The sequence below is a fragment of the Coturnix japonica genome, chromosome 21, assembly GCF_001577835.2.
Source record: "Coturnix japonica isolate 7356 chromosome 21, Coturnix japonica 2.1, whole genome shotgun sequence".
NCBI lineage: Eukaryota > Metazoa > Chordata > Aves > Galliformes > Phasianidae > Coturnix > Coturnix japonica.
The window spans coordinates 3,783,808-3,804,275 of record NC_029536.1 but is presented as its reverse complement, the minus strand read 5'-3'; the positions used below and the strand labels follow the sequence as shown (position 1 = coordinate 3,804,275).

General features: G+C 50.0%; 3 protein-coding genes across 8 annotated transcripts in view; 1 reads left to right on the top strand and 2 right to left on the bottom strand.

Moving 5' to 3' along the window:
- Nucleotides 1-32: 32 nt before the first annotated feature.
- NECAP2 (NECAP endocytosis associated 2) lies at nucleotides 33-5,589 on the bottom strand. The gene is made up of 8 exons (XM_015882286.2): nucleotides 5,435-5,589; nucleotides 4,510-4,610; nucleotides 3,892-3,996; nucleotides 3,195-3,276; nucleotides 2,898-3,006; nucleotides 2,064-2,244; nucleotides 1,463-1,547; nucleotides 33-1,192 (listed from the first exon to the last, which is right to left on the bottom strand). The coding sequence occupies exons 1-8, from the start codon at nucleotides 5,524-5,526 to the stop codon at nucleotides 1,144-1,146; spliced, it is 804 nt and encodes a 267-aa protein (XP_015737772.1). The 5' UTR covers nucleotides 5,527-5,589; the 3' UTR covers nucleotides 33-1,143.
- A 534-nt stretch (nucleotides 5,590-6,123) lies between these two features.
- On the bottom strand, nucleotides 6,124-17,551 carry SZRD1 (SUZ RNA binding domain containing 1). Of its 5 annotated transcripts, none has more exons than XM_015882289.1 (4): nucleotides 17,422-17,551; nucleotides 10,433-10,482; nucleotides 9,320-9,577; nucleotides 6,124-8,706 (listed from the first exon to the last, which is right to left on the bottom strand). In XM_015882289.1, exons 1-4 carry the CDS (start codon nucleotides 17,470-17,472, stop codon nucleotides 8,604-8,606), a joined length of 462 nt encoding a protein of 153 aa, XP_015737775.1. In that variant the 5' UTR covers nucleotides 17,473-17,551; the 3' UTR covers nucleotides 6,124-8,603. The 5 variants fall into 5 exon arrangements, with proteins under 5 accessions (XP_015737775.1, XP_015737777.1, XP_032304571.1 ...); XM_015882291.1 differs by having other exon boundaries at nucleotides 9,320-9,574; XM_032448680.1 differs by lacking the exon at nucleotides 17,422-17,551 and adding an exon at nucleotides 14,366-14,389 and having other exon boundaries at nucleotides 9,320-9,574.
- Nucleotides 17,552-18,157: 606 nt separating this feature from the next.
- Nucleotides 18,158-20,468, top strand: part of FBXO42 (F-box protein 42) — a 34,557-nt gene continuing 32,246 nt past the window's right edge. Inside the window, exons 1-2 of one of the 2 annotated variants that reach the window (XM_015882277.2) lie at nucleotides 18,158-18,304; nucleotides 20,284-20,434. The gene's annotated coding sequence lies outside the window, so the exon portion shown is untranslated. The remainder of the gene's footprint in view (nucleotides 18,305-20,283; nucleotides 20,435-20,468) is intronic. The other variant, XM_015882276.2, reaches the window with a different exon arrangement.

The following is a 20,468-nucleotide window of genomic DNA, read 5'->3' as shown; positions in this document are numbered from 1 at the left end:
GGGGTAGATCTCTGGGTATAGAATGGCACATCTGGCATCAAACTGGTTTTATTGTTCACTTGGATGTGTGACATCTCTCACCCTGTGTGCTGTAAGGTCAGCTCTGAAATGGAAATGCTCACCAGTCTGGTTGGGAATGGAAATCATCATAAACACTGAAACAAATAGCAGAACTCTGTCCTGTGAAAGGCCTTCACCGTAATATAAATAGGTAAGAAAAGACTTGGGAGTTTCTTTTAAAGAGGAATCTAAAGCCCAGCTCTGTTGAAGAGACCAAGTCTGTTTTTCATTGCATAGAGTCCAATAATAAAGTCTCTGCATGAAGAATAAAAAATCTCTTCAAAATAGAGGGGAAAAAAACCCCCACCCCATATAGAACAACCTTATCAGAGCAGGGAAATAGGATCTTCACTGTGCTCATATTTACCAGCACACAGAGGTCGTGCTCCCCATCCCCGCAGGGAGTGCAAGGAAATAGCAGGGGTGATGCTCAGCATCTGGGCTGGATATTGCCTGCGTGGTGCTGTGAGCAGCAGACAAAGCAAGGCCTTGCACACAACAAGGCTCCAAGATGCTCCCCACTGTTTGCCAGACTGAATGATTTCAGTAGCCCAAATGCACGGAGGAGAAAAGTGGAGGTGGTGATGCAGCTGCAAACCTCAGCCCACCTCTATTGCATCAGAATTGAGAGGAAAAAATGCCCATATCGGGCAGCAAAAGCGCTGCCAGCTGAATCCTCTATCAGCACCCTGAGGAGACACAGGGTGCCATGAAGCTGCCACAGTTTTGCAGCCCTGTTAGTGCAGTAAGGAAGGAAGGAAGGAAGGCACAGGAAAGGTCACTGAAGCCCCAATGGCTTGCAGTGATCCAGGCAGAAAATACCCAGAAAAGGCCCTCAGCTCTGAGGGTTCTGGCATGGAGTTTTGTAAGGCACGTGTTCATTTGTCAACCAGCACCTATTTCTGCTTTTTAACTCCAGCACCAGATTTTGGGGTCTTGTTTCTTGTCAGAGGGGACCAAGGGAGTGTGATGGCACCATAAGCGACAAGTGAGGTGTCCTTAAGCAGCAGGAGCACTTCCCACTGCTGCTTTGGTCCTGCAGAAATCAGCACGATCATCCTCCAGTGCCTGCAAGGAGCTGGTTCAGAACTGCACCCAGCCTGCATTTGCCTGCGTCTGGTTCGAATCTGACCTGAATAAAGAGACAAAAAAAAAGAGGGTTTGGACACTGACAAAAGAGGGTTTAAACACTAAAAGGAGCTGCAGCACAAGTCGCCTGGTGCCAATCCATAACTCTCCCCCACATATGGCCAGGCACAGCAGCTTCTCACCTTTCCAAATGTGTTTGGATGGAGGGGTGCCCCCACCCCGCTGCTATTTCAGTGAGAGTAAAACCAGCAGGATTGGGTTCTAATGCTGCAGGTATCGGCCCAAGCAACCTGCAAACCCCACATGGCCTCACCCTGAAGCTTTGGAGAAGTCACCCCAGACGTCGGTGGCAGGGGCAGAAGGAGCAGCAGCGGGTTGTGGCCAGGACAGCAGGGAGTCTGCAGCAGCCAGAGGAGCCATAGGGAGAGAAGAAAAAGAAAGAAGCTGTTGTTGACAATTATTCCTTCCAGATTCCCTGCTTTCGTGAAGATGCCATATCGCTTTTCCACACACCCACTGCTTGAACGCAGTCAGTTCACCTTTCCAGCCTGACTGGGGTTTAAGTTGAACTTCTCTGTGCTGCACACAGATGGTCAAAAACCAGGCAGGAGGGTCAGGATTAATGCAAGGAGTTTCTAAACATGATGTCCTTTCAGCTTTCAAAATGCATGTGCAAAACCTATGCTTCCCAAATAATCACACAGCAGAGTAGCTCTGAACAGCTAGGAGATATTAAGACTGACAAGCTGGATGGCTTTGTGATCCCATTCCCATCAGTTTCCCTCATCCAACAGAGCTTCAGCACTATCTCCTCCTGCAGGAGCACAAGAGGAACATCAAGGTCTTTCTATAGGCACCTCGACAGTTAAAACTGAATCTAAAGAGCCTTACAGCCATTTCTGTATGATACAGACCTGTGATGGGGGTTCCGGGGAGCTGGGTGGGTGTGGGGTGTGAAGATGGCAGCTGCTCTCCAGAAGGAAGAGTTGGCATGGAAGATTTTCCTCCTGGAGGTGGTGGGAGTAAACTCAGGCCCCCAGGGCCTGCAGGACGTGGTCTGGGGTTCCCTGCTGCTCCTTCCTTCTTCTTCATATTCTGAGACAGGAGACAGAAACTTTAGGTGGCACTGTATTTAAATCCAGAATTGGAGTGTGATTCTACTTCTTCCTCCCAGCCAATGCTTTCAAGTAGCCCAGCAGCTCGGATGCTTTGTTCTGAGGTTAAATATCACTGTGCTGTGTTCATCTGGTGCAGCAACAGGTGTCTAACCACAGATGTTTTCATCTATGAATTCCCACCACGTAGCTACAGACCATGTTCTGTGACTGGGAACCATAAGACACCGCTCTACAAATCATTGCAGGCAGCGTGGGGATGAGCAGCTCTGCACCAGGCTTCCTTTAGCAAGGGGATTTCAAGAGAAAGCCACCGCTTCCTCTTGTGCCACGAACCACAGCAGAGGGGAAAAACAGATTGTGAGGGCTGAGTGTGAAGGCAGACGGCTTGGCTGGAGTCTGCAGCCCTAAGAAGTAGTGTTTCACACATTACAAGAAATGAGGCTAACAAAAGAGGCTAAGAGAGTATTCTTGACACTTTCATTTCCTAAAACTGAAGTAAATAAAAAAAGGAAGGGTTTTGGTGATGTTTCTCTTTGAGTCTTTTAGGATAATCACCAAAACCACAAGGCAGTGTTTTTATATGCTACAAAGTGTACAGGGTAAAACATTTGGAGCAGCAAAAGCCCTCACCGCAATGTTAAGCTTGATGGTTTGCCCCTCCTTGAAGCCCAGGTCCAGTTTGGGTGCTTGGTCAGGGTTCTCAGCCTGCTTGGCCAGCTCGTTCTGTTGCTTCACCCACCTGCAGGAAGGCAAGAAACAGAAAAGGACTCATAAGCTTTCTTTGCACCACGTTTCCTCATTCAAGTGAATGGGGCACAGTGAACCAGGAGCAAACAGCTCCCTCACTCCCACCACTTGGGGTGAACACTTGCAGCCACCACACAAAACCATCAAGCCAAGAGGACAAAAGGAGAAGCACAGACTCACTTAAAATGGTCCTGGAGAGCGACGTTGAAGTCAAAAGCATCCCCTCGATCGACAAATCCAACTCCAATGAAAGCACGGCGGCCTGGGGAATGAGGAAGAGGAAAGGCTAGAAATGCAAAACAGTGTAAAAGAAGCTGGGGATGCAGACCAGGAGTGCAGGGGTCAGCCAATTTCACACCCCCGTGACTATCAGCTCCTCCAGCTGGAGCTGAGAGGGGAATTCTGATGACAGCAGGGCTGAGGTTAGGACTGGAGCTGCATTTCTTTCTTCCTTCTACAAATAAAGGGAACAGCCAGCAAGTTCTAAGCAGGGGAAGCAGTGCTATACTGTCAGCTGTTAAATGAAGCTGGAAGAAAACTGCAGCAAAGCCATGTCTACATCATCACTTCAGCTTGATTGGACTTACAGAACTAGCAAAACCCAGCTTTAAAATTGATTCACTGATATTAACACAGAGGCTGGCATCACAGACAGTCCTACACACAGGTGTGTCCTTACTGCTGAGCAGTGGATTAAGCTGTTGCTTAAAGAAAAATGAAGACGAGGGGCCATTTGTCCATTCACCACTGTAAGCAGGGGGTATTTAGCTCTCAACTACATGAATCATCCACCAGTAAGAACTCAGAACAAGCTCTGAGTGCTTTCAACATCTGCTCCCCCAGGTGTGTCTCTGCGAGCAGCAAAGCAGCACCTCACCATTGCCATCCTCGATCCGAAGGACGAAATATCTGCTGGAGTCTGTCACACTCTCCACAGCAATACCAGGGAACTGCTCCACGGGGGCCTGGGCAAAAAGCTCTCCTGAAGAGAAGAAGCAAGTGTGAGTCAACACGCCAGTGTAGCGCCTCAATGCCTTTCTGCTGTGAGGGCAAACACAAGAGGCAGCAGCCTGCATGCAGGAAATGGGCAAACATGGCCTGTTTCCTCACAGCAGCAGCTTGGGAGGTAATTAAGAATTAAGGGGATGGAAAAACTGGCAAAGTGACTTGCTGTGATGACAGGAAACTTGGAGGAAGAGAGCTCAGATCCTGCTTGCCTTATTTTGGGCTATAACTCAGATCCACATAGCTTCATTCCACCAGATAAAGCTTCCCCAGTGGAAGTCATGAATGTTTTTCCTGGCTCAGTTACTAACGCTCAATAAAGGAGCCTCCCACTATCTGGTGCTACATGGCACTACGCTCTGAAGGTGACATACCAGCTCATTCTCATTAACACTCACTGCTTTCCAGTGACACCACGCTGCCCTGCCAGCAGCCCAATGGACCCCAGGGGTGACAGGAAAGCTGTTCTGCTGCAGCCCCTCGTCCTCACCTGAGGTCTTGTCCTCCAGCTTGATGAAGGCAGTCTTGCCCTTGGCGGTGATGCGCAGCCTGCCACTCCATGCTGGCTGGTCAAGCTGCCACTCCGCAGCTCTGCAGGGAGAGGAAAAGGTGAGTGACCTCTGGGTGGCCCTACAGTCCCCAGGGAAGCAGCAATGAGACAACTGTATGGCATGGTAACGTATCACAGAGCCTCGTGAGACAGCATGTGATGGAACCTGCTTGCACCTGGGCTTGCTGCAGACAGGCAGCACGCATCACGAGATCTCTCATCTCAGCCCAAATCTGCTGACCACTTGCAGAAGCACCAGGGAACAGACCCGCAGTTCTGCACTGCACGACACAGGAAAGTTTCACTTCCCCTTCTGCAGAATCACCAGCTTGAAAACAGCGTTAGGGCAGAGCAAGCCATGCTGGTGGGGGGATCGTTGAGGAATAGCTCAATTTTCATAGAATCATGGAGTGTTTTGGGTTGGAAATCTCCCATCATGGGGACACCACCCAGCAGTTCATGCTGCCAAAGCAGCCTGCAGCCTGGCCTTCAATGCCTCCAGGGATGGGGCACCCACAGCTCTCAGTGCAGCCTATGGCAGAGCATCACCACCTCCGGGTGAAGAATTAATCCCTGCTTCATTCCCCTCATCCAACCACTACAACCCTGTCCAAAAGCCCTTCCCCAGCTCCTCTATCCCCCCTGTAGGTACCGAAAGGCCGTTATAAAGCCGTTATAAAGCCTTCCTGGCCGCTTAGAACGGATGATCTCGGAGATCTTTGCCAACCTTCTCCACACACAACAACCTCAGCTCTCATCCCCTCCACACAGCAGAGTAGAGCAGGCCTGCAACCCAACAGCTGGGCCTGGCTGCCTGTGGGAGCCCCGAGGCCGCACCAGGCCCAACCCCCGCATCACACCGCACCTGTAGCCGCGGTTGGACGCTCTCGGCGGCACCCGGTAGACGTGCACGGCCGGCTTCACGCACAGCACCGCCTCGTAGTCCTCCTCCTCCATGGCCGCCAGCACGACGGAAGGGCGCCGGCGACTCTATGGTACCTCCCGCAACGGGGAGGGGAAGGAAGAGCTTCCGGTGAGGGCTGAACATCGCGCTTCTCACTGCGCCCCCTGCTGGGCGGGAGGTGCATTGCGTTCAGTCTCAATGCACGGGGTATGCACAGAAAGCAAGTTTTCCCCTTAAATCATATTAAAATAATAAAAATATAAAGAAAGAACTCCTGTCATGGTCCTCCTCGGCTCAGCCAGCCCTACAGCCTCTCCTCATATTACTGAGAATAGGATGGAGGGCAGCCCAGCCCTAAAACAATCAACCCTAAATACTCCTTTTCCCACTCTTGGGCTTGGAAGTTGTGCTTGGGAAGGACAAGAGTTTAGCCCTTGGAGCCCAAAGAGGAGCCCCAAAGAGGAGCCCCAAAGAGGAGCCCCAAAGAGGAGCCCCAAAGAGGAGCCCCAAAGAGGAGCCCCAAAGAGGAGCCCCAAAGAGGAGCCCTCAGGATGACGCCAACTCTACCTACAGCCAACAACAAGACAGTGGATCGAATGGCCAAAAAGAGGGAAATACGGCAAAGCGACGAGACGGAAACAGGCCGTGAAAAAAGTTTAAACACATTTATTGAAAATACCATTTATAAAATGTTTCTCTGCATACTCGGGCGCGCTCTGACGGGGGCGATGGGAGAAGCTCTCGACCCCACAACGAAGGCGCTTTAACCCCGGGACCGCCGTCTCGCCCTGCCCGCAGGTCGGGAGCAGCCGCCACGGCTGAGGCATCGGCGCGCGGTCAGTGCTGGAGAACAAGGTTGGGTGTGCAAGGAGAAGGGTTGGTAGGCACCTGACGGACGGGAGGAGAGACATCTAACATCGGCAAGGTAGCGGAAGCTACGCCAAGAGCTGGGGTTGGTTGGGGTTGTTCTGCCAGCCGCCGGCCTTCTGGAATAGAAGCTATCGAGCGATCGTTAAGGAAAGGTGCGGTGACTACAGTTATTGCTAATGTCCTTCTCCCCTCCTGCTCCCACCCACCCACCCACCCCAAATAAAATTATCAGTTCCACAGACGCCTCCAGCCTGAGAGGGAGCTCAGTAAGCAGCAAGATTATAGCTTCTAAAGCCACGGAGATGGGTCGGGATCCTGGTGAGACAAAGGCTTCTGCCCTTCCCACCTCGCCATCCTCCTTCGCCAGTCACTCAGGGCTCCAGGGACTCACGTGGAGGGCGACACAGGGTCAATGAGCCAACCGACCATTCTAGTAGATGCTATCTCCTTTTTGTACACAGGTAGTTTTATTTTACCTTTTTAAGCCGTTATTTCCATCCACGTCTTTCCAGATGCCTGTTTCCCATACAACGTGGCATGGCACAGTCACTTCTGTTCAGGCAAAAGGCATCAGGTTTGCTCATTTATCATATCTGCCAAGCACAAAGCATCTGGCAGCACAGCACCCGTACAGAATAATCCTCTGACATCCAACAACAGTATTTTCTAGGTACTGAGCACGCAGCAATCCGCCGGCCCGCGGCCATTTCAGCTGAATGAACAGTCGAGGTCCTCACGACACGCAGAAACACCTCCACGCCTGAAGTCACCCCTTACATCCCCTCCAAGAAGAGCCTTAGTGTTCATCTAATCCCTGGAGACATTAATATGAAGATAGGTCAGCTTTGCCTAGCGTGCATTAGGACAGACAGCACTGCGCACGGGGGAAGCATCCATGTTCAATAGCATCCTGTGACACACACCAGTTCCTCACGGCTCTTCTCCACCACCACCGCCGTCCTGGGAAGCTTTCAGCCTGCAAGCTGCCTGAAATCCTGTCTCTTCATGAGAGCAGGAGCAGCGAGAGTAATCCATTCCCTGAAGCCTAGCGGAAAGCTGGCTGTCACCACCCACAGCGTACGACGATGGAGAGCTTTCCAGACTTGATTGAACACATTTTGTTCCTGACGCCTGTGATTTCTACAAGTGTGTGTGTATCAGGTACAGCACCGGCTCGTACCATAAGAGAGATCAGAGCCTTCAGTCCATTGTAAGCCACTTCGGTTTCAACCTTTGGAGCAGCAGCCATCCCGCTCCCTGCCGTCACATCAGCCACCAGGCAGGCTGGATGGAACGCAGCTCTTCACCTTGTGTTCATTTCATGGAGCAAATGAGAGCCACACAGCACTATTACCCTCCTAGCCTGCACGTCCAGATGTTACAGAGCCTTAGTTCCTCGCAGATCAGCTCTGCTGTGAGCAGAAACCACACAGCAGGCATTTTCATGGGATCTGTCTACATTCCCTTCTCCCCACATACAAAAAGATGTATTTAAAGTTGTTTTTTTTCCCCCCCTCAAGTCAGCAGAAAACACTAGCCAAGCTTTAACAGGTGCAACACACAAACCAGGTCATTGGACTCCACTGGCTCCCAGGCTATGGCAAACAGAAAGGCTGGGCATCCCAGAGTCCAGTTTGCTTGGCAGTGGTAGAAACACAGAACGAGAAGCTAAGCTTGTCAAACCCTAAACCACTAAAAGTTGCAGGAATTCAGTGAAATTCCTTTTCACTCAGCTACCTCTCTCAGTTAAAACAAACTAAACAGTTCAAACCCTTTCCATGCACTCCCTTGAAAGTCAATCCGATATACAAACAGAAAACAAAAGGGAAAATAAAAAAAAATCAAAAGATATCCTTTGAAACAGAACTTGCTCTTAAAGTGATGAAGACAAAATGCATGTCTGGGGAGGCTTCCCAATTTTTTCCCTAAATCCCAGGTTACAAGTACAACAAACATTATTGCTGGCACTAGCTTGAACCAAAGTGGCACACATGACTCTTTGCACCTGTCCGAGTCCTTTACCCTCCCCTCCCCTTTCCGCTTACAGTGACTGGGGAAAGCCCTCGTCAGTTTGCTGATCACAGTGCGTGGAGCGGGGAGGTCACAGTGCGTGGGGTTGGAGGTCACAGTGGGCAGAGCAAAGGGGATCACAGTGCAAGTAAACCAGGTAGTTCCCTTTGCTCAAGTCCATTTGTCCGCCACAGCAGTGCGACCCGTGGCAGCTGACCCTGCTTTCTGCAGCATCCTCTCGTGCCCACGTTTATCTGCGTTGTTTGAAGCCTTGTGAACCATCGGGGCCCAGGGGCTGCCTAATCACATTATTGGGCTGTCTGATGTCCTCCGGTTGGGAGATCCTTGTTGGCCTGTAAGGAGAAAGGAGAGGATGATGCACTATATCTGTGGAATGTAACGTGTATGCCTTCAGATACTCCTGTACTTGCTTTGATGGAAAGCTGCAGGACAATTGTCACAGACCTGCTGCATTTCTCCTTCGGAGTAACTAAAAATAAACTGACACTTCATTTCTTTCCTGAAGTTTTCAAAGTCTTGTTCCCAAATGGCTAAGACCAACACTACAGCTACAAAGGAAAGACCTTAAACAACCTGTACCCATTTCAGAGTGCTTCCTTTCAACTTCCCTATATGATGACAGCAGCTCCTTCAAGTCTCGTCTTTGCTGAGGTTTTATGTCATGTCAAAGTAATTCTGGTTGCTTGCACTCCTCTCTATAGACTCAGCTTGCTCTCAAGGATTTAAGATAATCTTTATTGCCTTATTAGGCACAAGCACTTTCTTTAGCTGCCAAAAATCTGAACCGTATGTTGCTGTTTACTAACAAAATGCTCCTTTCTCCTTGGCTGGCCTCGTTTAACACTACAAGGAGCACTTCTCCTCTTTCCCCTGCTTGGAAAGTATTTGCACAGAGCATGCACAAAGACGTCACTTTCCTGTCCCCAGTGCCAAGTCTGCTCTCACCTATCTAGAATGGGTTTCTCCTGCTCCTCTTCGGGGCTGGCGCTGCCCAGTATTCGTTTCCTGGCCTCGGCGTATTCTGCCTCCCTCTGTGCCAGGGACTTCACAGGGAACGCGGGTCTGGTGGTGGAGTTGGGGTTGCTGAGAACACCGTTGGTGGCCGGTCGCTTTAGGATCCGGATCTGTGGGGGTGGACCTGAAGGGACGCTGTCGTCCTGAATCACGATCGGCACTTTAGGAGGAGATTTGGATTTTCGACTGCTTAAGAAAGAAAAAAAAAAGCAACAAACAAACACACAACATTTCATCAGTGCTTGTTTTTTACCACAAGCATGCTTTGCTTTTAATTCTGTTTGTGGATTCCTCCCAGTCAAACATCATTCCCATGACTAAGAGGCAGCCTGTAAGAATTAGAGACCTCGTTGTATTTGTAACCCTAAACTAGAGGCAGGCAGGTTTGCAAATTAGCTCAGCAAAGGACAGAAAACACCAACCTCTGCTGCAGTCAACATCTTGAAACTCAAACAAAGGAGACACTGAGCAGCGATAACTTCACTTTTGATTTGATTCAAAGATTTTCCAAAAGAAAGTGTTTACATATCTTCAAAGATATCGGTGCAAGCACTTTTAATTCCACTCCTTGGCAGGTCTTAGAGCCAGCCTTGGTCCCAGCCTGTCTCAATTCCCACTGACCCTTTTCTGTGTGGGTGTGGGAATCCCTAAACACCATGGCTTTAAGTGGTGTGCTAACAATCAGAAGGAAACAAACAAAAAGATGCATCAGAAGTGATTAGAAATACCTGTGCTAGGTGGTAATAACAAAGACACCCCCACTCCAACCCAAACAAGCAGGAAAGTTAAGTCTTACTGATGCAAGACAAGGTGAGCCAATTTAGGCTAGGCACTGCGATTACCTGACTCACTCATTTCTTCCTATGAGTGTATTTTTCTTAAATGGCTTCATCACAGCTGGAGCTACAGCCAGTCTGGGAGACCCAGCTCTGTAATAAAATCACCCCCAAGAACCTTTCCATTACTCTGCTATGGATCAGAGGGGCCCCCTGGTGGCACAGCTACAGATGCCATTTCCCAACGCTGACATCGTGCAGCAGTTACCTTTCCTTCTGTGTGATCTTCAGCTTCTTTTCCAACCGTCTGTCTATTTCCTATAGAGGAAGGAAGAAGAAATAAGACACATTAAGGCTCATCTTTGAGATCAAAGTATGAATCTGTCTGTGAACACCTTCTGTTTCCCTCTTTGATACAGTGATGCTTCACTGTGAAAGGCAGAGATGGGACACCTTACAACCTGAGCATGAGCTACTAACCAAGAGGCAGAGGAAAGCAAAAACCACTACATTCACTGTACCCATGAATACACCTACAGCAGGCCGAAGTTGCAAAGCAGGGTGGAAGGGCAGCTGTGAGGCATTCATCTCCCCTGGAAAGCAGTTTTCATTCTCAGAACTTCAGCTGCTAAGAAAGCTTTCTTATGGGCAGAAAAAAGCCCCAGAAACATTCAGCAAGATGCACCGTGATGGAGCAGACACTGGCACTAAACCTCCCTGCCAGAGAACCCTCAGAAGCAGCAGCTGGGACAACACACAGCAACACAGACATGGAGCCTGCAGCCATCCCTAAGACTAGCCAGCAGGTCTGCATTCCTGCTGCTTGCTGCAAGAACCCGCCTTCACCAAAACATCCCTGCCCTGCCCAACCCACACCCAGACACTCACCAAGCTGCACTAACCAACCATGCTTTTTCCTCCTATGCTTCTCCTTTGCTTTTGCAACAGAGCTGCCAAGTCAATCAACACACGGAAAGACATCTTCATTACCCTGAGAGTCAACAGTGTGGCTTTAAGCTTGCTGACCTCTGTCAAAAGGTTGCACCAAAGGTGTTTGTTTTGCACTTGGAACAATGACACAAAGAAACCTGGCTAAACAGAAGAAAGCTCTCAGCCCATCCAGTCTCTAAATAACCCATCCCAGCAAGATGCACCTCACCATTCCCTTTAGGTCCCCATGATTGCAGACTGTATAAAACAGCTTCTAAAACAGCAGTGTGTTTTATTTAACTGTCAGTGAAGAGGGGGGGGGAAAAAGTACCTGGGAGTGTCCCAGTTTCACCATCTGATAAGTGGTAATGCTGCAGGAAAGGTCAAGCTCCTGGCAGGATGCAGGTCAGTTTGTTTAACTACACAACAAACCTGCTGCCAGCAGAGCCTGCCCTGCTGTCAAGAAGCATGAACAGCCTGGTAAGGAGCTGCACTGCCCCACATCCTCACCCCTGCACTTCTTTGCAGTTACTCCCCAGTGAACAAGGAATGAATGCAAGCCATGACACACCACCTAAGTGTGGTGCTTACTCATGGTCATGCAGCCCACAGCAACCACCATGTAGAAAAACACAGTTCTGAGTTGTTTCCTTCCCTTTCAAGAAAACACAAACTTCAGAGAAAAATCCCACCTCAACATTGCTCAGGAGGATGGATCCTGCCCACATGGATGGAGGAATGGCCAGCCAGGAAGGCAGCAGGGAAGCGGATATCCTGGCCAAGGATGGAAGTGATTTAGAGCAGCTAGCAATAAACAATGACAGCCAAACCAAGGCCAGGGGGTTAGCTCATCTGTCTACCCTCCACCAGGAGAGGTTACATCCTACTATAGAATATTTGGCTGTACCCCTCCAGGGCTGTCTGGAATGAAGCTTCTTTAAATACCCCTTCATAAATACCTCACATGTTGGTGAGGGGTGTAGGGTGCAAACTCACAAGCATCTCGACCTCATTCATACCACATGGAAGATTTTTTTCCAATGCCATACAGCAAGTACAGAGATCAGAACCAGGATGTCAACCCTCAACCACTGCCTATGGTGCATTGAGACATAAGGAAGATCCAGTTCTGCTCTCCTCTCTTCCCTTCCCAGCTATGTTTCTGCATTCCTGTAGGCTCTGTGAGTCAGTCCTGAGGTTCACATCACGTTCTTCACCTCAGATGGCCGGATCCTGTAATTGCAAAGCGTCACTTCAACCCCATCACCTGAAAAACACTCTGATTAATGTTCCCATCACAGTGACTGAGTGCTGCTGGGCAGCTCTTCAACCTCTCACGCAACAGGGACGTTCTGTCTACATTCTCTGCTGCCAGAATCTACAGCTAGAAAGAAACCTACCTTTAATTTATCTAGCACATGTAAGAGTATACCATGGAATCCTTCAAAACCTACCATAAATACACCTTATATGAGCCCTTCACCCAGATTTTCACTATCCAGTGCTTGGCACTTCTGCTGCCTCACTCCTCTGGCAGCTGTAATATGAGATTGATGCTGTATTTTCCTAAGCAGAAGCCACATCACTGCAAACTCCTGATGCTTAAGAGAATTACATTTTAGTAGGTATGGAGGCAATGAGCTGACAGTCGGACTCGAACTTAAACGTCTTTTCCAACCATAATGATCCTGTGATATTATAGGTATGAAGGAGTTCAAAACTGAAAAGCATTATCAACTCAAATAGGCAGCCCTTGATCACCAGAGCGACCCAAAGCATTATGAAGAGACACAGTTGGCAGCTCACAACAGGGGTCATACTGCACACAGCCACAGGCTCAAGAAGCACAAACAGCAGATCTGTTTGCTTGCTGATGTCATCCTGTTTGCACTGCTCTCTCTCAAGTTGCCTTGCCATCGAGCTGTGGATAACAAGATAAAATTAGGACCTGACTTATGGCACAAGTGCCAGAAGCAATACAACAAGCAAAAGGCATGCACTCAGAGGAGGGGTGAGCCCACATGGCACTCAAGGACACCAAGCTGCACAGGAGCTGGGCAGGTTATGCTGTACAGAACCAGTTATTAATCTTCGGATGGTGTGAATGCATTAAGAATCCTTGCTTTCATTCCCCAAACAAGCATATTTATAATCAAAAGTTAAGCATCGTCCATGCTCCCTTGCTTTATAAACAGCCTTCTGTAAGATTAGCAGAGAATCTCAACAAACTATTTTTAGTGCTATTATGTCTAGATTCTAAAAGGGACCCAGCAGACAGCGTGAAGAAGACACTGTTCTTTGACATTTAAGCTGCATTTGTAGATGAGGACGTAATGGAAGCTGAACTCCAGTCCCATCACAACTAACTTTCCACCCCAGATAAAACAAACCCAACACAACAGCAATGCATGCGAGGATCACTGTGTGCCTACTGGAAAGCAATTAGGTGAGGACTGCAAAGAAACCTACTTAGACTCATAGAACCATCATTTGTAGTGAGGCACAAGCAACCTACAAATCCTTTATACCAGCAGCATTTCTCCCCTCTGCCTCCAAAATCCAGTTACTTTACAGAAACCCAGAGGAGATGCTCACCAAGGAGGCCACAGTGGAACTGAGAACTGCCACTGATAAAGGAAGCTGCACTCCCTTCAAAAGCTGATAACATTTCATATACACAGCTCTGGAAAAACATTAACCACACTCTTTGATGTATTTGCTGAGAACACTTCTGAATACAACCTGATACCTCGCCAAGCAACCGAGTGTGAGATCAAACCCTGAAAGAGGGAATGAGTCCGAGCTGCATCCTCCCACATCAGTGCAGTGGGAGCCTCATCCACTGAGCACAGGCACCACTGGGTACCCAGAAAACATCACCAAGTGAGAGCAGGAGCAGATAATCCCCATGTAGCAAACTGACTTCTTGCTAGCTACTCATTTCTTTCCTCTGAAGATATATAAATCTTTTGTTAATTACTAGAACATTCCAATTCCTGAGGCTAGTAGGACTCAGACTGCTCCATTAATTAATTTGCCAAGTTACTCTGCTTACAGTAACCCTGGCAGTGCACTGTACCCAATGTGATGCCAAGAAAGCTGCGGATGCTTTTAGCTGTGTGGCATCTGTATCTTCCATAGGTAGCTAAGCCTGGCAAGGGTTCCCACCTCAGCCAGGCAGACAGAAGACGGGGGAAGCATTGAAGAACACTACAGTTTCTTCTCCCCCCCCTCCCACCTTCATGGGTCAGTGGAACAGGCAGATGCTCACCAAGGTCATGCTGCTGAAACTGGCAGCAAACAGAGACTGCTACCAGGTGATGCTGTCTCACATCATCATCCTATGGCAGATGCTGGCTTTATGACGTACAGGGCTTGTTTGTTTCTAGCCAAAAAGCTCTCTTCTTATCAAACAGTCACTGCTTGGGCAACGCTGAGCAGCAGGAACATCAAGTTTTGTTTCCTAATTTCAAGAGTTTTGACCAATTCCAAATAACCTAAAGCAAATATTTGGTAAATGTTTCACAGAAATCACAGCGAGCCTGTCCCCATTCACGGTGCTTCCTCCCGGCAGCAGAAAACATCAGTTATCCTCAGGGCTTTTCCCCAAGGCACAGCCCTAACCTGGAAAGAAAGCGTGCTAAAACCCTGCTGACTCGTCCTCTGATCACACAAGGAGTTAGTTAGCAGGCTACACAAGCTGGAAGTCACAACATTATGCTCCAAAATACTTCCCTTTTGACTTCTGTGTACTTTGATCATGTTTACCAACAGAAGAAACACCAGCCAAAATCCAGCTGCAGCCCTTTGCAACCAATGATTCACCTGCTTCTGCTGAAGGGTGAAATCCAAAGCAGGAAGCACAGCCTCCTCCCACCTACCACCTGCACATCAACCCATGCAGAGAAGGCAGAAAGGAGCTCTGCAAGCATCAGGCCCTCCTGAAGCACAGCAACACCAGATGATCCCCATACCTACACACACCTCCAGCTCAATGTAACCCCTAGGCATGGGGTTTTAACTCCAGTTTGGGAGTATTGCTTCCCATCTGAAGCGTTGTTAGTCAGATCTGCTGGCCCCACAAAGTTCTGCTGCATCATCTCAGTACAAAGAACTCACATGTAACATCCCCCACGCCTGTGAAATTCCTGGGGTAGATGAAGCTAAAGGAGCAAAGGTTTCTGCTTAATGTATGGTCACTCAGGGCGCCACATACCAAGCGAGCTGCTCCTTGAGCTGGCAAGCACTGGGTAATTCTGATGACACAGAACTAGAAGACAAACAGAAGCTGCATTAAGAAAATCAACTATCTTTTGTATAGCTACTTTGACTGACCGAGTCCAAAAGACAAGCTGTATCAGGTATTTTAGCTTTGCCCCTTTCAAGGGGCACCAGCATCCCTTCAACAAACTAAGGGAATGATGAGCATTAAGTATCTCATCATCCTTTCTGTTCCATAGAACACCCTCCGGTGGCTTAGCAGAAAACTACATACCCAGACTCATGGATCTCCCTTGGCTACATTTCTCTTATTTCCTCATTTAAGTGCTGAAAGGTCTGAAGAATAACTAGTCAGATTCACAACTGTGTTCAGAATATATTTAAAGCTGCTCCTTGGCATGATAGTTTTTATCTTTAATGTTTCATTGCTTACCCCTCTGAACCAGGGCTATCATACCTCTAAGTTAGGCTTGGTCTCAGACCCTGTTAAGATACAGGTGAAAGAAACCAAAGCAAACCCCTTAAAACTAAAACAACACAATGATTAAAGTGGCAACACAATTTAGAAGCTCTCCCAGCACAAAGTGTTTGCACTCATGCTTTCAATACAAAACCCACCCAATTAAGGCAGCGGATCTCAAGCCTGCTCCCTGCAGCAGATTTGTCACCAAGAAAAGCAGGTGTGCCTCAAATATATTTCAGCTGTTAACAGCTGATGTCAGTCACGCTGTCTGCTCCCCTTCCTGCGCTGTTCCCCTTTCAGAATCTGCCTCTGGCAGCAATAGTTGCTGTAGTGACCCAGACTGCCCCCAGCAGCTCCCACTTGCTTCAAGCAGAAAGGCAGGAGAGAGCAGATCCACCTTCCCACAGCTCCATCCCAGCTTTAACATCCTGCAGTGTGTCAGAGCCTCCTTTCTGCAGGCTGCAGCATGACCTTTCTAAAATATCTCTGCTGCTAGAAGACAGCTTCCATCTCTTCTCTTGCACAATAATAACTCCTGCTGGAGACAGCTCAGTTTTCTCCTTGCTCTGAGTGCTTTTACAGGCATCCAAAGCCTGGACAACTGCAAAAGCAGCTGCAAGTGCAGTGTCAGCTCCTAGAGAAATCTGTCTGCTTCCCACTGAGTAGCACAAGTGAAACGTCTCTGCAGCTTGGACTTGCTGGAAAGGGGCTTCAGAAAGGACAGGAGATTTCCCTTCTATGGGTTTTGAAAGAATCCCAAAAGGTACAAGCTGTGAAGACAAACAAGACAGACAACTGGTGCCTGGGATTTGAGCAGCCCTGCAATTTTAAACCATTACTTTAGGCCTCAGCTATTATCAGCTCCCAGCCACAAGCGACGTCTCTTCATGAAATAATTTAACGAGCACTTGAATTAACTCCACCATCCTGTACGAGGTTCCCTGTTATCACAGGATCACGGTGCTAGCAGCAGTGCCAGCCCTCCTTGGCACCTCATAGGTGAGGGCATTGGATTACAGCTTCTATTTTACCCCTACCCTGTTCCCCAGCTGTAACCCAACTCCTGCAGCAGCCACTGACCAGAGCCAAGCTGCCCTCTTGCTGCAGAGCCAATTGTTACAGTGTCCTTCTGCCCTCTGAGCGTCAATGAGCCCACAAAACACCCTACAAACATCAGCTCACACTGCAAATACAATTCTCTTTCCCATGCTACGGGGTAACGAACCCCCTCCTCACCATCTGCGGTTAAAGTTACCGGTTTTATTACACAAGGGAAGGGTGTAGAAACGATCAGCAGCCTCTGAATATGAGGCTACTCAAACACAAGCAGCAACGCGGCCTAACGGAGGCAGGGGGCTGCCCAGGAGGGGCCTTGAGCTCCTTAACACACACAGGGCCCTATTAACAGCCCCAGGCCCATTAACAGCCCCAAGAGAGCTGAGACAACAGCGGCCTCACCCCCCCACCGGGCCTAGATACCGCGGTACAGCCCTACCACAGCCCCGCACCGTACAGGCCGCGGCCCCTTTAAGAGGCCTACCGGCCGCTCCCGGTCATCTGCCTCCTCACAAGCCGCCGTGCCGCCCCCCACTCGTCCCTCCTCGCCCCCTCTCCCCCCTCAGCAGCCCGTGGTCCGCCCTCACCCCGCTGTCGGCCGCCTCCTCCCAGCTCTCGGCCACCTCCTCATCTTCCATTTTAATTCCCCTCCGCCGCCGCCGCCTCCAGCCCGCGGCCCGCGCATGCGCGCCCCACCCCCTTCCTCCGTGCGCCTGCGGCCTAGGGGACGGTGAGGCGCTGCGCATGCGTGGTGGGCGGCTGCGGGGAGCCACGTGCGGCGGGGAGGGCATGCGGAGGGGAGGGCGGCGCGCTAGCGCCCCCTAGCGGCGGGAGGACCGGCGATATAACACGGGTATAACACACCCGTAACACACTGGGCGGAGCAGGAAAGCAAGTTTTAGCAGGGTTTACCTCCCAGTACCTCTGCAGGAGGGATAGCTTCAACACAAAGCTGCTAAAGGCTCGCTAGAAAGCCTGAGTGGGGACAGGCCTATATGGGTCGCATAGGAAACGTGGAGCTGCATGAGGATGGGAGGAAAGGGAGTATCTTCAGGCTGTTCTCTGCCTCTTTCCCAAGGGAAACTGAAGCTGCTGCTCTGCCAGGCCTTGCCCAGAGCCGCCCTGCCCCCCCCCACAGCTGCCCTCCTCTCCAACATGGCGGCCTCGCCCTGCCTCCCCTCCCAACATGGCGGCCCATATGCCCCCTTGAAATACACTCAACATAGCAACCGTGCGGTTTGACCTTCCCAACATGGCGCCGCGCCCACGTGACCATTCGCCCCGCCCAAATCCGTAGTCACGTGACGTAGGGACGGGTGGCGCATGCGCAGTGTCCTCCCCGCCGCGGCCAGAGCGGCGGCTGCCGCGGCGCTGAGGGAAGATGGCGGCGCCGGTGCGAGCCGTCACCCGGGCGACGCGGCGGTTCCGGTACCGGCTGCCGTGAGGGTTCGGCTCGGGCCGGCCCAGCAGGTGAGCAGCGAGCAGGGCGGGATCGGCTCCTCCTCAGGGAGCGGCCCCTCGGGGCGGGCCGGGCCCTGCGGGGGGTGTTGGCCGAGCATGAGGGCCCCGTGTACGGCCGGACCTTGGGAGGGTCCCGTGTGAGGCCGGACCCCTCTGTGAGGGTTCGGTGTGGGGCTGAAGCCCGGCCCTTTATTTAGGGGGGGATATTTAGGGCACAGCCTCCATTTGTCGGGTTGTTAAGATGTCCATCCTCAGCCCCTCGTTGTTGGGGGGCTCCTTTGGGGGTCCACACCCTGTATTTCCCCCTTAAAACGACGATCTGGTGATGCTGAGTTGTACAGTGTTGTTCCTTACCCACTGAGAGACACTGAGGTTTATTGGTGCCAACACAAAGGTGAGGCTCAGCTGGGCTCCCAGTGCAATAAACAACCTTGAATTGCTGTACTGAGCAGCTCACACATCGCTTTGTGGCCTGTATGTGTTGTGTTCCGAGCTCCTTCCATAGAGGCAGCCCTGTGTTGGGCAGCACATCCATCAGCTCCACATCCATCAGCTCCACATCCATCAGCTCTCCATCGCTCCCCATTGTCTCGCTCCTGCTGTTGGAACGGCTCTTCTTGCTCACTGCATCCCTGTGTTCCTGTAAGGGAAGAGCCCTGCTTCAAGCTTCAGAGTTCAAGCTTTGCGTTTCTAGAAGCTGTGTGAGCCTCAGTGTGAGCCCAACTTAATTCGTGTTGAGAGGCAGAATGAAAGAGAAGTTGGGGAAAGCCTTGTTTCAGCTGAAATGCGTCTGTGGTGTGGTGTAACATAGGGCTGGTTTGTGTTTGGATGATAACCCACTGAGTGCTGGGGATGTCATTTGTATTTGAATGGATTTAATTCTTGTTAGTGAGACTTATAAGAGCTTTGGCGGAAGAGTTGTAACTATGTGTGTGGACAGATAGCTTTGATCTTGGGAGAAGTCTTCTCCTTTATACTACAGGGCTGTGAATCTGTTTAAAACGCGTTACATCTGAGATGTCGCTGACCTAAATTTGGAGCCTGAGTGTAATGACAGAGCAGCCACCTCCTATCATCGCTTGCATCCTGGATCAATACATTGCATTGCAGGTGGCCTTGCAAAGCCCTGAACTGCTGCTGATGCTGCAGTGTCCTCACAAACTGCCCCATTGGTGCACAGTGCAGCAGCAGTTCCAATCTGGGTGCAGGGAATTTGCCCTTCTGGAGACCAAACCTCTGAGCCAGGTGTTAGCAGTGAGTCTCTCCCAAACCTTACAGCTATTCCCCCTTTATTCCTCATTTCTCCTTCCTTTTCCTTACACTTGTGCTGGAGCAGAGGGAGGATGCTGCTGCTGCTGCTTTCCTGTGTCCCTCAGGGTTCAGTGCAAAGAGCCTGAACAAATCCTGGCTGATTTTACATAGTGAAGATGTCTATGTGTTTTTCTCCTTGTGTCACCTGATAGTTATCTGATAGGTGGCTCCACCCAAGCAGCAATTATTCCACAGTGGCAAGTGAAATTCATTGCAAAGCACTTGGGTGTGAAAAAGCATCATGCAGCATAGATGTGTTATTGCACTTCTTCACGTGTGTTGCTTTATTCTCATCCACAGCAGCACATAGAACTTGAAAAACGGAGCTCACTTGAACCTGGGTAGTCACTGGGGATTGAATGATCTCCATTTGGCTACTGGAGAAACCCAAGAATGCTTCATGTGGAGTCAGGGATGCTCAGTTCCTTGTGCTTTCCCAGCACACGATTGATTTTTTTGGGCTTCCAAGGGCTGTGGGGCTGCAGTTCAGCCTGTTCTCTTTGCTGCCAACTTAAGCCATTTCCACAGGATGTGAGTGAGCATGGCTGGAAAGGGGTTCCCACTTTCTGTGTAAACAGAGCTGTGCATCCGAGGGAAGTTCTTTTCCCTGTGTGTTTAGTCATGGCAGCCTTTATTGTACGACATCGATTCAGGCTTTGCCCTTATGCGTTTATAAGGTTGTGCATGGATAAACCAAAAGCCCTTTGCTTCTGAATCGAGGTGTGGGGTGAGGACAGCTACATAAGCTTGTGGGAGGAATCAGAGCCAGCAGGATTGGTCCAAGCCCTGATAAAAGCCTTTGAGAAGAGGACTCTGGTGATGTATTTGGTGAGTGCTGCTCTGGATGCAAACCCCTTTCAGG